This window comes from Notechis scutatus, chromosome 3 (assembly GCF_049901735.1).
Source record: "Notechis scutatus isolate UNSWTSFEM ecotype Mainland chromosome 3, rNotScu1.2, whole genome shotgun sequence".
Taxonomy (NCBI): Eukaryota; Metazoa; Chordata; class Lepidosauria; order Squamata; family Elapidae; genus Notechis; species Notechis scutatus.
Genome location: NC_142011.1, coordinates 206,316,766 through 206,331,279, shown reverse-complemented (window position 1 = coordinate 206,331,279; position 14,514 = coordinate 206,316,766). Strand labels below are relative to the sequence as shown.

General features: G+C 43.2%; 1 protein-coding gene and 1 long non-coding RNA gene across 5 annotated transcripts in view; both read left to right on the top strand.

Annotated features, from left to right (window-relative positions):
- LOC148131573 (uncharacterized) overlaps nt 1-14,514 on the top strand; it is an 819,361-nt gene that overhangs the window by 212,099 nt on the left and 592,748 nt on the right. The window lies entirely within an intron of this gene.
- The window catches only part of TSNARE1 (t-SNARE domain containing 1), a 286,328-nt gene that overhangs the window by 91,465 nt on the left and 180,349 nt on the right, over nt 1-14,514 (top strand). For all 4 annotated transcript variants that reach the window (XM_087962260.1, XM_087962261.1, XM_087962262.1 and 1 more), the window contains one exon: nt 2,592-2,661. In XM_087962260.1, coding sequence (XP_087818386.1) covers nt 2,592-2,661 — 70 coding nt within the window. The remainder of the gene's footprint in view (nt 1-2,591; nt 2,662-14,514) is intronic.

Below are 14,514 nucleotides of genomic sequence, written 5' to 3'. Positions count from 1 at the left end.
CGCTTAGGTGTCCGGCTGGGGCTGTCAGGAGTTGCTACCGCCGCGCAGCTCTGCGCGGCTCCAGTCCGCGTTGCCTTGGGAAGGAAAAGGCAAAACCAGGAGCCGCTGAGCCTGAGCCTCCGGTGCCGCTGCTGCCGTTGCAAAGCACCGCCGCGGCTCTTCCTTTTTGCCTTTCCTTCCCGAGGCAACGCGGGACTGGAGCCGCGTGGAGCCGCGCCGCGGTAGCAACTCCTGACTCAGGGGCCTCCGAGGGAGGGGAAGGAGGAGAAGGGGGGAAAGGGGGGCGATTTCCAAAAATCTTGTGCTGACTTGGCCCGTTTGTCAAATTTTAAAAGTCAATGCGGCCCCGAGCCAAAAAGTTTGCCCACCCCTGACCTAGGAACTGTTCAGGTAACGTCGGAGGATATAAGCTGTTCCAAGTAGGGTAGTTTTTTTGTAGAATCAGGGTATTAAAGTCTGATAAATACAGAAAATCCAAATAGCGAGGCAGCCCTTTAAGTATTGCTCCAAGGGCTCCAATTACAATCGGGATAACACACAATTTATTTTTCCAAAGAAAGAAGAAATAATAATAATAATAATAATAATAATAATAATAATAATAATAATAATAATAATAATAATAATAATAATAATAATAAGTAAAAATAGTTTGCCATATGGCTTATTCAAGGTTTACAGACGTACTTCTGACATGGAACATTCTTGTCTTTTTGTGATATCGTCTGTGGCATCACAGCTTTGGAAACGAGGAACAATCAAGATTTGTCCTTCAAAGTATTGCATAATTATCATATTGATTTGTAAATTAAATATGGGTAGGCAAAGAAGGAAGGGAGGGGTGAAAGAGGTGATTTTATGCCTATATTGAGTTGCGATTTTTACCTTCTTCCTTGCTTCAGTGGGAAAGTAGAAATTATCGACATTCATTTTGCAGTTGTTCCAAAGGTGCTTCTTCAAAAGGCAAATGGACTTTCTTGTTCTTCCTTGAAGACGCTTCGCTTCTCATCCAAGAAGCTTCCTCAGTTCTGATTGAACGGTGGAAAATGGAAGCATTTATATCCCTTGCAGTGATCTGGTCGTTTGCACTCTCCCTGAGAGTCATTGAGGCCACTTGGAGATTTATCTGTGCCCTCGAGGTCACTTGAGGAGTGCAAATGGGTGTGAAATCTTGGAACTGTCAAAAGGACTGTTTTGTAAGTTCCAGTAAGATATATATTTGAGGAGCTGCCACAAAGAAGAGTGGGACAACCTATTTTCCAAAGCACCTGAAGGAAGGACAAGAAGCAACGGGTGGAAACTAATCAAAGAGAGAAGCAATCTGGAATTAAGGAGAAACTTCCTAACAGTGAGGACAATTAACCAGTGGAACAACTTGCCTCCAGAATTTGTGGGTGCTCCAACATTGGAGGCTTTTAAGAAGAGATTGGACAGCCATTTGTCTGAAATGGGATAGGGTTTCCTGCCTGAGCAGGGGGCTGGACTAGAAGACCTCCAAGGTCCCTTCCAATTCTTATTCTGTTAAATAGAAATAGGATGACTGTGGCAAAAGGAGGCAAAAGGAGGGCCAATAGTAAAAGGCACCTTGGGTGCAATCCCCCAAAATCTGGAGAAGTCCTTGAAGATCATTGGCATTTATGAATTCAGAATTGGAATCAGAATAGAGCTGGAAGTGACCTTGGAGGTCTTCTAATCCAGCCCCCTGCTCAAACAGGAGGCCTATACCATTTCAGATAAGTGGATGTCCAGCCTCTTTAAAAAAAAAAACTCCAGTGATAGAGCATCAACAACATCTGGAGGCATCTTTCCTTGGGAAAGACTCGATAGGTGGACAATAATGCTAGCTCTAACTCGAACATCTGGCTGAATGAGAGTCCAACCATAATAATAAGAAAGAGGGGGAAAAAATAGACTGGATAATGGACAGGACACCCCAAGACAGATTTCAATTCTCTGTTTTAGTGATTGTAGCAACATCTACTGCCGTTTTCTTTTCCACAAGAAAAAGTAATTGCATCTGACTAAAGTTTGGGATGCGGTGGGTCAGTGGCTAAGACGCTGAGCTTGTCGATCCGAAAGGTTGGCAATTCGGCGGTTCAAATCCCTAGCGCCACGTAATGGAGTGAGCTCCTGTTACTTGTCCCAGCTTCTGCCAACCTAGCAGTTCGAAAGCATGTAAAAATGCAAGTAGAAAAATAGGGACCACTTGGGTGGGAAGGGAACAGCGTTCCGTGCACCTTCGGAGTTTAGTCTTGCCGGCCACATGACGACAGAATTAGACATGTTTGGACAGTGTTTGCTCTTTGGCTTTGTAATGGAGATGAGCACTGCCCTTTAGAGGCACACATACACCCTTAGAGCTAGAAACGACTGGCATGTATGTGCAAGGGGAACCTTTACCTAAAGTTTGGATTTCTAAAAAAAATGAGAATTCCCTGTGAAACAACAGTAGAGTCATGTTGTCATCGCTCCAATTGCAATTCTGAACTGAATCAATCCTGTTTTGGGTCCGAGTGTTGGCTATGCTTTCCGGCCAATGTATTTTCATAAAAAAAATCTCTCTCTCTCTCTCTCTCTCTTTTTTTTTCCAGTCACATCTCTGGAAAGAAGTCTTAAATCTCTGGGGACAGAAGACGACACAGCGGAACTACGCGACAGCCTGTGAGTCTCTTTGCAAACTCCAGATTGGTTTATATGGTGTGACGTTGCACTACAATTTCCAATGTAGGAGAAGTTTTGATCCGCGAAATTTTATCCCTTATGATGTTGCTGGGGTTTCTTTCTTAAAGGAAATATTTTGTGTGGTTCTGTGTATTTTTTTTTTCTTTTGTAGAAGTTCTTTTTAATGATGGCTTCTTGGACTGTTCCCTACTCTGAGCTTTCAGGTTGTGGAAAATTTAACTAAATTTGTGGAGAATTTAACTAACACCCTAGATCAGGGTTCTTCAAACTTGACATTTTTAAAAATTGTGGATTTCAACACCCAGAATTCCTCCTCCAGTCATGTTAGCTCAGGAATTCTGGGAGTTGAAGTCCACAAGTCTTAAACTTCCCAAGTTGGAAGACCCTTGCTCTAGATGATAGGCTCAAGATCCAGATGGCTCTTGACAGACTAGAACCCTGGGCCCTATCTAACAAAATGAAATTCAACATAGAGAAAAGTAAAGTCCTAGAAGTAGGCAAGAAAAACCCAAAGTACTCATATAGACTGGGTGAAACTAGGCTCAATAGCAGTAACTGTGAGGGGGATCTTCGAGTCTTAGTGGACAACCAGCTAAATATGAGCCAGTAGTGTGCAGCAGCAGCCAAAAAAAGCTAATGCAATCCTAAGTTGCATTAACAGAGGGATACAATCAAGATGAAGTGCGGCACTAATACCACCCTATAAAGCCTTAGTAAGACCACACCTAGAGTAATGCATCCGGTTTTGTTCACCACATTATAAAAAAGGATGTTGAGACTCTAGAAAAAGTGGAGAGAAGAGCAACCAGGATGATTAGGGGACTGGAGGCTAAAACATGCAACGAACAGTTGCAGGAACTGGGCATGGCTAGTCTAGTAAAGAGAAGGACCAGGGGAGACATGATAGCAGTCTTCCAATATTTGAGGGACTGCCACAGGGAGGAAGGGCTCAAGCTATTCTCCAAAGCACCTGAAGGCCAGACAAGGAATAATGGATGGAAACTGAAGGAGAGATTCATCCTAGAAATAAGGAGAAACTTTCTGACAGTGAGAACAATCAACCCATGGAACAGAAGTTGCCCTCGGAAGTTGTGGGTGCTCCATCACTGGAGGCTTTTAGGAAGAGATTGGACTGCTATTTGTCAGAAATGGTGTAGGGTCTCCTGCTTGGGTGGGGGATTGGACTACATGACCTCTAAGGTTCCTTCCAATTCAATCTGAAATCTAAATTACAAAGTTGGTCTACTAGGAGGAAGATTGGATCCAAAACTAAAAATATCTTAATGACGCTGTATAAATCTTTGACACTGCAAGTACTGGTAGTCCTCAACTTACAAGGTTACAACAGTGCTGAAAAAAGTGACTTGGGATATTTTTTCCCACTTTACGACCATTCAGCAAAATTCAGACTCTTGGCAAACGCCTCATACTTATGATGGTTGTGTTGCAACTTTTATGACAAGCAAAGTTAATGGGGAAGCCAGACTTGCTTAATTGATTCATGTAACAACAGGGGCCAGCAAGGTTTGAAAATGGAGGAAAGCTTGCTTAACAGGAGAAGCAAGAGGAGGAGGAGGAGAAGGAAGAGGAGAAGGAGGAAGAGGAGGAGACAGAGGAGGAAGAGGAAGAGGAGAAAGAGGACAAGGAGAAGGAGGAGGAGGAGAAGGAGAAAGAGGAGGAAGAGGTTGAGAAAGAGGAGGAGGAGGTGGAAGAGGAGGAGGAAGAAGAGGAGGAGGAGGAGGAGGAGAAGGAGAACTGTGGTGTGCTTGGTGCTCTCTGAGCTTGGTTGTTTTCTTGTAGACGTTTCATTACCCAACTCGATAACATCATCAGTGCAAAAAGGGAGCGGGTTTGCAGAGAGGAGGAGGAGGAGGATTATTTCTAAAACTTGAATGATTTGGTATAAGGATAATATATTTTTCGTCTAGATCACTGAAATTTTAAAAAAGCATCCTGGATTGTAGCAAGGTAGCAATGGAATAAAGCAAAGAAATACATAAATAGGCTGCATGAGGCCTTTCACATTTTGATTAAGGGATTTAGAAGGACTTAAGAGAAAACTGCCATTTTTAATCCCTGCAGTGCCCAGTGAATGTACATGTATGCATCTTTCAGTATTAGCATTTTTAATGGAGGGCTACGGTTTTAATAATAAATCTTCCTTGTCCTTTTTAATCTGCTTGTCCACGTTTTATGAACACGAGTCCCATTGGTGTTTGGAAATGATGCTGGGAGTAAATTAATATGTTAAACCCTTGAAAGAAATACCTTCTTGGTTTAAAATCGATGCAGTTTGGATTAAGTTTCTCTGGAGACAAAATGCTCATCCAATTTGACAGTCTCCTTGATTGGTGATGAGTCTGAAAAAAACAGAACTATAAATTCTAAATAATTTATTAAAAAAAAAACCCGATTCTCTAATGGGGAAGGTGGAGACCAAGATTGGGCATGTGAACCAAACCTTGCTGATTTTACCTGCTGTTCCCCAAGATCATCCTTCCTTCCTTCCTTCCTTCCTTCCTTCCTTCCTTCCTTCCTTCCTTCCTTCCTTCCTTCCTTTTTTCCTTCCTTCCTTCCTTCCTTCCTTCCTTCCTTCCCTCCCTCCCTCCCCCTCCCTCCCTCCTTCCTTCTTTTCCTTCCTTCCTTCCTTTGTTTGTTCCTTCTTTTCTTCTTTCCCCCTCCCTCCCTTCCATTTGCTTCCTCCCTCCCTTTCTTCAATTTTGTCTCTCCTTCCTTCCTTCCTTTCCTTCCCTCCCTTACATTTCCTTCCTCCCACTCTTTCTTCCATTTTCTCTCTCTCGTGCCTTTGTTCCTTCCTTCCTTCCTTCCTTCCTTCCTTCCTCCTTCCTTCCTTCCTTCCTTCCTCCCTCCCTCCCTCCCTCCCTCCCTCCCTCCTTTCCATTTGTTTCCTCCCACTCTTTCTTCCATTTTTCTCTCCCTTCTCTCTATTTTCTTCCTTCCTTCTTTCCTTCCTTCCTCCATCTTCCTCCTCCTCTTTCTTTCTTTCTTTCTTTCTTTCTTTCTTTCTTTCTTTCTTTCTTTCTTTCTTTCTTTCTTTCTTTCTTTCTTTCTTTCCTTCCTTCCTTCCTTCCTTCCTTCCTTCCTTCCTTCCTTCCTTCCTTCCTTCCTTTCCTTCTTTCCTTCTTTCTCTCTCTTTTCCTCCCTCCTCCCATCTCCCTCTCCTTTATCCCCATCTCTCTCCATAAACAAAACCTTTACTTTCCAGTGCTTTCTTGGAAACTGCTTGGGAGGTCAGAGTCCCCCTGTCCCTTGCAGTGGTGAGATGTTCATTGTAATGTAGATTTGTTTCAAAGGTCTGATTCCTTAATCCAAAGGAGATGATAGCCAGTGAAATCACACACTGAGGACCCATCAGAGGGATGGCAAAATCCTGCAGCTTTATGTCAACCCAGAAAGCACATTTCCAGAGATAGCGTCACAGCCTCTTAAGCATTTCAGTTGAACATCAGGATGAACACTTACTTAACTTGTCTTATCTGCCTGAATAATGAGTTGTTTAATCTGGCATATTTGGAGGGGGGGGGGAAGAATAAGCTTAGCACTTCTGACTCCGCGCCCAACGGATCAGCTCTGACCTGTCTTTGGTGAACCAAAAAGACCTCGCAAAGTTATGGAACAACATTCAAATGAAGCAACTTCCTTTTTCCTCTTGAAATTTGTCACAAGATGCGATTTCCAGTGGCGAGAAAAGTGAGGTTTTGCACATGAGCAAGAAACAAAACAAATGCAAAGGTATAGAACAGGGCAAGGGTCTTCAAACTTGGCAAGTTTAGGACTTGTGGAGTTCAACTCCCAGAATTCCTGAGCTAACATGACTGGAGGAGGAATTCTGGGAGTTCAAGTCCACAAGTCTTAAAGCGCTCAAGTTTGAAGACCCCCTAGAATAGGTGGTATCTGGCTTAATAGAAATAACTGGGAGAGGGATCTTGGAGTCCTAGTGGACAGTCACTTAAATATGAGCCAGCCATGTGTTACAGCTGTCAAAAAAGCCAACACAGTTCTAGGCTGCATCAACAGAGGGATAGAATCAAGATCATGTCTTGTCTAGTAATGCTTTATAATGCTTTGATAAGGTCACACTTGGAATCTTTCACCCAGTTTTGGTCACCATGATGTAAAAAAAGATGTTGAGAGTCTAGAAAGAGTGCAGAGAAGAGCAACCAAGAAGATTGGGGGAGGGGTTGGAGGATAAAACTTATGAAGAACGGTTGCAGGATTTGGGTTTGCCTAGTCTAGAGAAAAGAAGGACTAGGGGGTGTTGAAAGGCTGGAAAATGCCTTTCTTCTGAGGGTTCGGTTTTCCTGCTGGGAGAACTCCAGTGCAAGGATTCAGACAACTGCTTGGAAGCTGGTTCTTTTTATTTTTCAGGAAGGCGAGAGATAGCAAGAAGTCTGCGTTCCTGGAGCTAGCTCCTTTGTATAATAAACCCCTGATTTATATACCTTTTTCTCATTTTGTGTGTGAGTGCTTGTGTTTGTATTTCTTAATGTTTTAAATCCTGTCAGGGATTGTCTTCATTTCCGCCAGAGGGTAAACTCCGTGGGGTGCAGAAGGCAAACTTTGCAGGGTGGTTTGATTGGATTATCAGTTTCGTCCTAATGTTTTCCTATATTTGTTTTGTGGCAATCTCCTGTCTGCTATGGAATTTATTTTGTGTCTTTTGTCTATTTGTTTTGCTGATTTGGCATGACCTGTTGTTTGTAAGGGATTTCTTTTTCTTGTTTCCCTAGCTTTCTTAATTACTTGGCTTTTGTCTAGGGGGCTTCTTTCAATACCTTTTATTAAATCTCTTTTCCTGTGCAAGTTTGTTTTATGGCTGGCCTGATGTTTCCTTTGGGCTTTTCCTGCTTGGGTGTCACCACTGTCCTCATGAAGTTCCCTTTCCACAGGGGGACATGAAAGCAGTGTTCCTATATCTCAGGGGCTGCCCCAAAGAAGAGGCAGTCAAGCTATTCTCCAAAGCACCTGAGGGCAGGACAAGAAGCAATGGGTGGAAACTCATCACGGAGAGAAGCAACTTAGAACTAAATTTCCTGACAGTTAGAATAATTAATCAGTGGAAAGACTTGCCTTCAGAAGTTGTGAATTCTCCAACACTGGAAGTTTTTAAAGAAGATATTAGACAACCATTTGTCTGAAATTTTATAGGGTTTCCTGCCTGAGCAGGGGGTTGGACTAGAAGACCTCCCAGTTCCCTCCCAACTCTGTTATTCCGTTACATAAGTTACCTTTTTATGGCTTGGTTTTATTTCATAGTTTTGCTTCATAGTGTTGTTGTAAACAACTTTAGGGTTTATCAGTGGAGAAAGATCTTGCAGATACTTTAATAAATAAATGGATCAGAGTTGTTAATGAAGGAAACCATGTTCGTTATTTATGTTCTAGTGAAGTGCTTCCAAATATGATTATAGAATTGCAGATGCAATCAAAGATTAGAGGTAAAGGGGGGGAAGGAGGATTTCTCTCCTGTCCCAGCATTGGATTTAGCACATGAAGTGAAGAAGAGCAGAATTTAAAGACAATTACATACAAAATAACTTTTACACCAAACTTCCAATGTTCCCTGGTTTGATGTTCATTTTGCTGTGTTAATATACTGAGGAGCATTTTGTGAGTGACACATTTATAACAAATAATCACATTATATTGATGTGTAGGCAGGTGGTGATGTGTATGGATTAACCTTGCTTGCTTATCCTTCCCAGTGGAAGCTTTGTGGGTTTTTTTGGTACCCTCGGCTGGGTTTAAAATGAACAGTCCTTACTTTTTTCTTGTCCTTTTTGCCTTTTAGCATCTTTCTTCTTGAAACCTGCATATGTAGCATTATCATAGCTTTAGTGAAATGATTGTGTGGGACGCAAGTCTCAATCAGATGCAAAAAGATAGATGATGAGGAGAGAGAGAGAGGGGAGAGAGAGAAGGAAGGAAGGAAGGAAGGAAGGAAAAAAGGAAGGAAGGAAAAATAAGAAAGAAGGAAAGAAAAAGAAAAGGTATGAAAGAGAAGGAGGGGGAGAGGGGGAGAGAGAGAGGGAAGGAAAGGAAGGAAGGAAAATTGAAGAAAGGGAGCGAAACAGGAAGGAAGGAAAAAGAAAAAGAAAAGGAAGGGATGAAAGAGAAAGGGAGGAAGAAAGGAAAATGAAAGGGAAAAGAAAGGAAAGAGAAAAGGGAGGGAGGAGAAAAACAGGAAGGAAGGAAGTTGGAAAGAAAAAAAGGAAGAAAAAGAGGGAGGCAGGAAGGAAAGGAAGGGAGGAAAAATGAAAGGAACAAGAATAAAGAAAGAAAAGAAAGACTGGAAGAAAGAGACAGGAAGGGAGGACGGAAGGAAGGGAGGAAATGAAGGAAGGAAGGAAGGGAATGTATAATTGAGAGGAAAGAAGGAAGAAAGGGAGCGAAGGAGGGAGGAGGATGGGGAGGGAGGAAGGAATTGGGGGAAGGAAGGAAGGAAATGTAGGAAGGGAGGAAGGAAAGGAAGGAAGGGGATTTATGACTGAGAGGAAAGAAGGAAGCAACGAGAAAGGGAGGTAAGAGTGGGAAGGAAGGAGGTAAGGGAGGATGGAGGAGAGAGGGAGGGAGGAATTGGGGAAAGAAGGAAGAAAATGTAGGAATGGAGGGAGGGAGGGAGGAAATGTAGAAAAGGAAGGAAGGAAGGAAGGAAGGAAGGGAGGGAGGGAGGGAGGGAGGGAGGGAGGGAGGGAGGAAGGAAGGAAGGAAGGAAGGAAGGAAGGAAGGAAGGAAGGAAGGAGTAACCCAGCATTTTGAGAAATTGCTCACCACTCCTTTCTTCTTAGGACCGAGAGACAAAACGTGTCTTCAAAGTCACCCAGCTACTTTTGTGGCTCGGGCCAGACTCTTCTGGATCCTAGTCCACTACCTTTAATCTACACACCCAAAGTAGCTGGGTTATATATACTGTATTGCCTTCTGCAGGTTCCAAACTTTTTTTTAATAACGGTTGGTGATGTTTTCATTTGGGTCCCTGCATTGGCTTGAACGTGATGGCTTCTGAGTTCCGAGTTTATGGTTCTACTCAGTTCGATAGAACGTATGAACATGATTTGTAGGCATTGATTTTTTCCCCTCTCTCTCTCTTTCTCTCTTATTTTAGCATCACTACTCCATCAATTCTGACACCCTATTGCTTTCTTCGGCCTGCCAGCTATTAATTTTCCTATTTCCTGGACCCAATCTGAAAGCCGAGTGCAAGCTGGGACCATGAATGATGGTTCTCTTGCTTTGAAAGCCTACCTCATGCCTTCATTATAGAATAGGAGGGACCACAGAGGTCTTCTAGTCCAACCCCCTGCTCAGGCAGGAAACCCTACACTGTTTCAGACAAACTGTTGTCCAATGTCTTCTTTAAAACTTCCAGTTTTGGAGCATTTATAATTCCTGGAGGCAAGTAGTTCCACTGGTTAATTGTTCTAACTTTGAGGATATTTCTCCTTAGTTCTAGGTTGCTTCTCTCCTTGATTAGTTTCCACCCATTGCTTCTTGTCCTGCCTTCAGATGCTTTGGAGAATAGCTTGACTTCCTCTTCTTTGGGGCAGCCCCTGAAATATTGGAAGACTGCTATCATGTCACCCCTAGTTCTTCTTTTCATTAAACTAGACATACCCTGTTCCTGCAATCATTCTTTGTATGTATGATCCTCCAGTCCCTTAATCCTCTTTGTTGTTCTTCTCTGCACTCTGTCCCAAGTCTCAACATCTTTTTTACATTGTAGAGACCAAATCCTGGAAACAGTATTTCAAAGTCTTACCAAGGCCTTATAAAGTGGTATTAACACTTGATTCAATGATCTTGATTCTATCCCTCTGTTAATGTTGCCTAGAATTGCATTGGCTTTTTTGGCAGCTGCAGCACATGGCTGGCTCATATTCAAGTGATTGTCCGCTAGGACTCTAAGATCCCTCTCATAGTTACTACTATTGAGCGAAGTACCACCCATACTGTACTTGTGTGTTTGGTTTTTCTTGCTTAAATGTAGAACTTCCCTTTTTTCACCCATGAATTTCATTTTAGATAGTGCCCAATGTTCAAGTCTGTCAAGATCCTTCTATATCTTAATCCTATCTTCTGGAACTTTGGCTATTCTTGACAGCTTGGTGTCGTCTGCAAATTTGATGAATTCCCCATCTATCCCCTCGTCCAAATGACTGGATGATATTGAAGAGTCTTCTCCTTCTGCCATATCCGTCATCGGATGTTGGCGATCCTATTTTTATCAACAACCAGACACAAAAAATATGCTGTTGGGTTTTGTCCAACACCAGTCCCTTAGATTTTGAAGCCATTTTGAAGAGTACTGGGCCTAAAACAGAGCCTTGGGGCACTCCACTGCATACTTCCCTCCATGTAGATGTAGTTCCATTGAGGACTACTCATGATGTGGAGCTACTTAATGGACGGCATGCACAGTTCCCAACTCTCCCCATTCCCGTTGATATTTACCACATGTTGGCCCATGTAATGTAGACATGAAGATGAGGGTGTAGATATGGACACAAAATGACATTGAAACATATATTCCAGGACCTACATGGCTGTTCTCCCAAGTGCTAGTTTTCAGTGTATTTCTTAACTACTTGTTTCTGTATGAGGATGACATATAAAATAAGGGGTATAAGATATAAAAGAAGGGATAAAATCTGAAACAAAATGGCGGTACAAGTACTCCTCGACTTGTAATCACAATCGAGCCCCATCAGTTTTTGTTTTCTTAGGGAGACGTTCCTCAAGTGAGTTTGGCTCCATTTTACGACCATTCTTGACACCATTGTTAAGCAAATCACCACCGTTAAGTCAGGAGCATGGTGGCCTAAGCAAATCTGGCTTTCCCATTGACTTGGCTTGTCAGAAAGCTGCGAAAGGGGATGTATGACGGTTATAAGTGTGAGTCAGTCGTGAAGCATCTGAATTTTGATCACGTGATTGTGGGGATAAGAGTGTTGAAGGGTGAGAAAACGGTCATAAGTCTCTTTTTTCAGCGCCATTGTTAACTTCGAATGAACTGTTGTAAGTTGAGGACTCCCTGTGTCTGTTTCACTCCTTAAGAAACTCCTTCCAAGGATGGAAAAAAATTGACGGTAGATATAGTTTTATCGAGATTTTTGTCTTGAGCCGGAGTCCTGGATGTTCACTGTGATTTATGATAATGTCTTATCAGTGCTTATCTGCAGATTATTTCTGGAGGGGAAGTAAAGAAAAATATGGAATATTTTAGAAGAATACCTAGAAGCCAAGAGGAACATACGTGTCAAATTTCAAGTTTGTAGGCTTTACGGTTCTGGAGATTTTGTGATGATGCATGAGTGGTATTTTGCTTTTATATATGTATATAGATATGCTTATTAGTCTGGGAAATTAAAATTAGAGAAGGAAGGTGAAAATTGCAATGTGAACAAAAATTCCCCAATATGCCCGAGAGCCGAACAGAACTGCTTTAAGACCCACGTACGACTTAGCACATCCATGTTTTATTTATTTTTCTTTGTTAAAGGTAAAACAGCAATGAGATTTTGATAATGGGGCTTGTTCCTAATCAGGCATATTTGGGAATAATCAGCAGTTTAGAAGGTTAATTTATGGAGAAGAAGGTTATTTTTAGTAGAAAGTAAAATTACAGGAAGTCCTCAACATACGACATTTGGGGACCAAGATTTCCATCGCTAAGCAAGGCGGTTGGACAGTGAGTTGCGTCTGATTTTTACATCCTGTTTTGCCATGGTTTTTAAGCGAATCACGGCAGCTGATAAGTGAACTGTGCAATTGCAAAAAGCGGATACAGCTACTTCCATGGACTTGTCGGAAGCCACCTGGGAATATCAGAAATAGCAATAGCACTTAGACTTATATACCGCTTCACAGTGCTTTCCAGCCATCTCTAAGCGGTTTACAGAGCCAGCCTGTTGTTCCCCCAACAATCTCAGTCCTCATTTTACTGACCCCTGGAAGGATGGAAGGCTGAGTTGACCTTGAGCCGGTCAGGATCAAACTGCTGAACTGCAGCCAGCAGAAGTAGCCTGCAGTACCGCATTCTAACCACTGCGCCATCACTGCTCAAATGGGGATCATGTGAGTCTGGGCACTGCACACTGCGCCATGGTTGTGCAGTGGTTAGAATGTGGTACTGCAGGCTATTTCCGCTGAATGCTGGCTGCCAACAATTTGGCAGTTTGATCCTGAACGGCTCAAGGTTGACTCGGCCTTCAGTCCTTCCGAGGCGGGTAAAATGAGGACCCAGATTGTTGGGGGCGATATGCCGATCACTTGGAGAGGGGGCTGTAAAGCACTGTGAAGCTATAAATCTAAATGCTATTGCTAAGTGCTAACTCGTAAATACATGCTGGTTGCTAAGTGCCTGAATCACAGTCACCCTGTTTATTTAACTTGGGATTTTTTGAGGACATCCAGTTCCTAATAATGTGGGTTATTATGCTATAATATAACAGTACCTTGTCTTCACAATAATAAAGTGGAGGAGGAGGATGACGGTGACTGCAGGGCCCGTGGTGCTCTCTGAGCTTAGTGGCTTTCTTGCAGACGTTTCATAAGCCAACTAGGTAACATCATCAGTGCTAGGCGGGAGAGGAGTTTGTGGAGAGGAGGAGGAGGAGGAGGAGTACTACGACGACAACGACTGTGGGGTCATTGCTGATTTCTGAGCTTGGTGGTTTCTTGTGGACTTTTCATTAGCCAACTAGGTAACATCATCAGTGCTAGAAGGGAGTGGGGTTTGCAAGGAGGAAGAGGAGGAGGACGACAATGAATGTGGGGTCCCTGGTACCCTCTGAGTTTGGTTGTTTTCTTGTAGACATTTCATTACCTAGCTGGATAACATCATCAAAGTTAGAAGGGAAAGGGGTTTGAGGAGGAGAAGGACGTGGTGGTGGAGGAGGAGGAGGAGGAAGAGGTTTGTGGGGTCCTTGGTGCCCTCTCAGCTTGGTTGTTTTCTTGCAGATGTTTCATAACCCAACTATGTAACATCATCAATGCTAGAAGGGAGTGGGGTTTGTAGAGTGGAGAAGAAGAAGAAGGGGAAGGAGTGGGGTTTGTGGAAAGGAGGAGGAAGAGGTCTGTGGGGTCCTTGGTGCCCTCTCAGCTTGGTTGTTTTCTTGCAGATGTTTCATAACCCAACTATGTAACATCATCAATGCTAGAAGGGAGTGGGGTTTGTAGAGTGGAGGAGAAGAAGAAGGGGAAGGAGTGGGGTTTGTGGAAAGGAGGAGGAGGAGGACTGTGGGATCCTAGGTGTTTTCTAAATGTGGTTGTTTTGTTACAGATGTTTCATCACCAAATTAGGTAATATCACCAGTGCTGGTTGTGTTCTCAAAACCCCTCACTGTGTAAGTTTTGTTCAAAGCCAAATTTCATTAAACTGTGCAATGAGACACATTGGTTTGGCTCAACCAATTCCAAGAACTAAGCTAAAGTCGCTTGATGGTGAGATGAGCAAGCATATACATTTAATATGTGAAAACTATATTCTTTGGCAGGTTACGCAAAACCAGGCCAACTTTTTGGCCTGCAACAAGACCGCTGTCGGCAAAAGGGGAAAAGTTTGTGAGGCAGCAGAAGTGACACCACAATGTAATCATACCATTGGGCCAGGGGTGGGCTTCAAAAATGTTAGCAACCGGTTCTCTTCCCAGGGTGGGCGTGGCCTAGTCAGCCTCCTGCACCATGGCGGGGAGGCTGTTTTCACCTTCCCCGGGCTCCGGAGGCTTTTCTCGAGCCTCCGGGAGGGTGAAAATGGCCTCCCAGCATTTCAGGAGGCCCTCTGGAGGCCCGTTTCCGGCCTTCCAGAGCCTC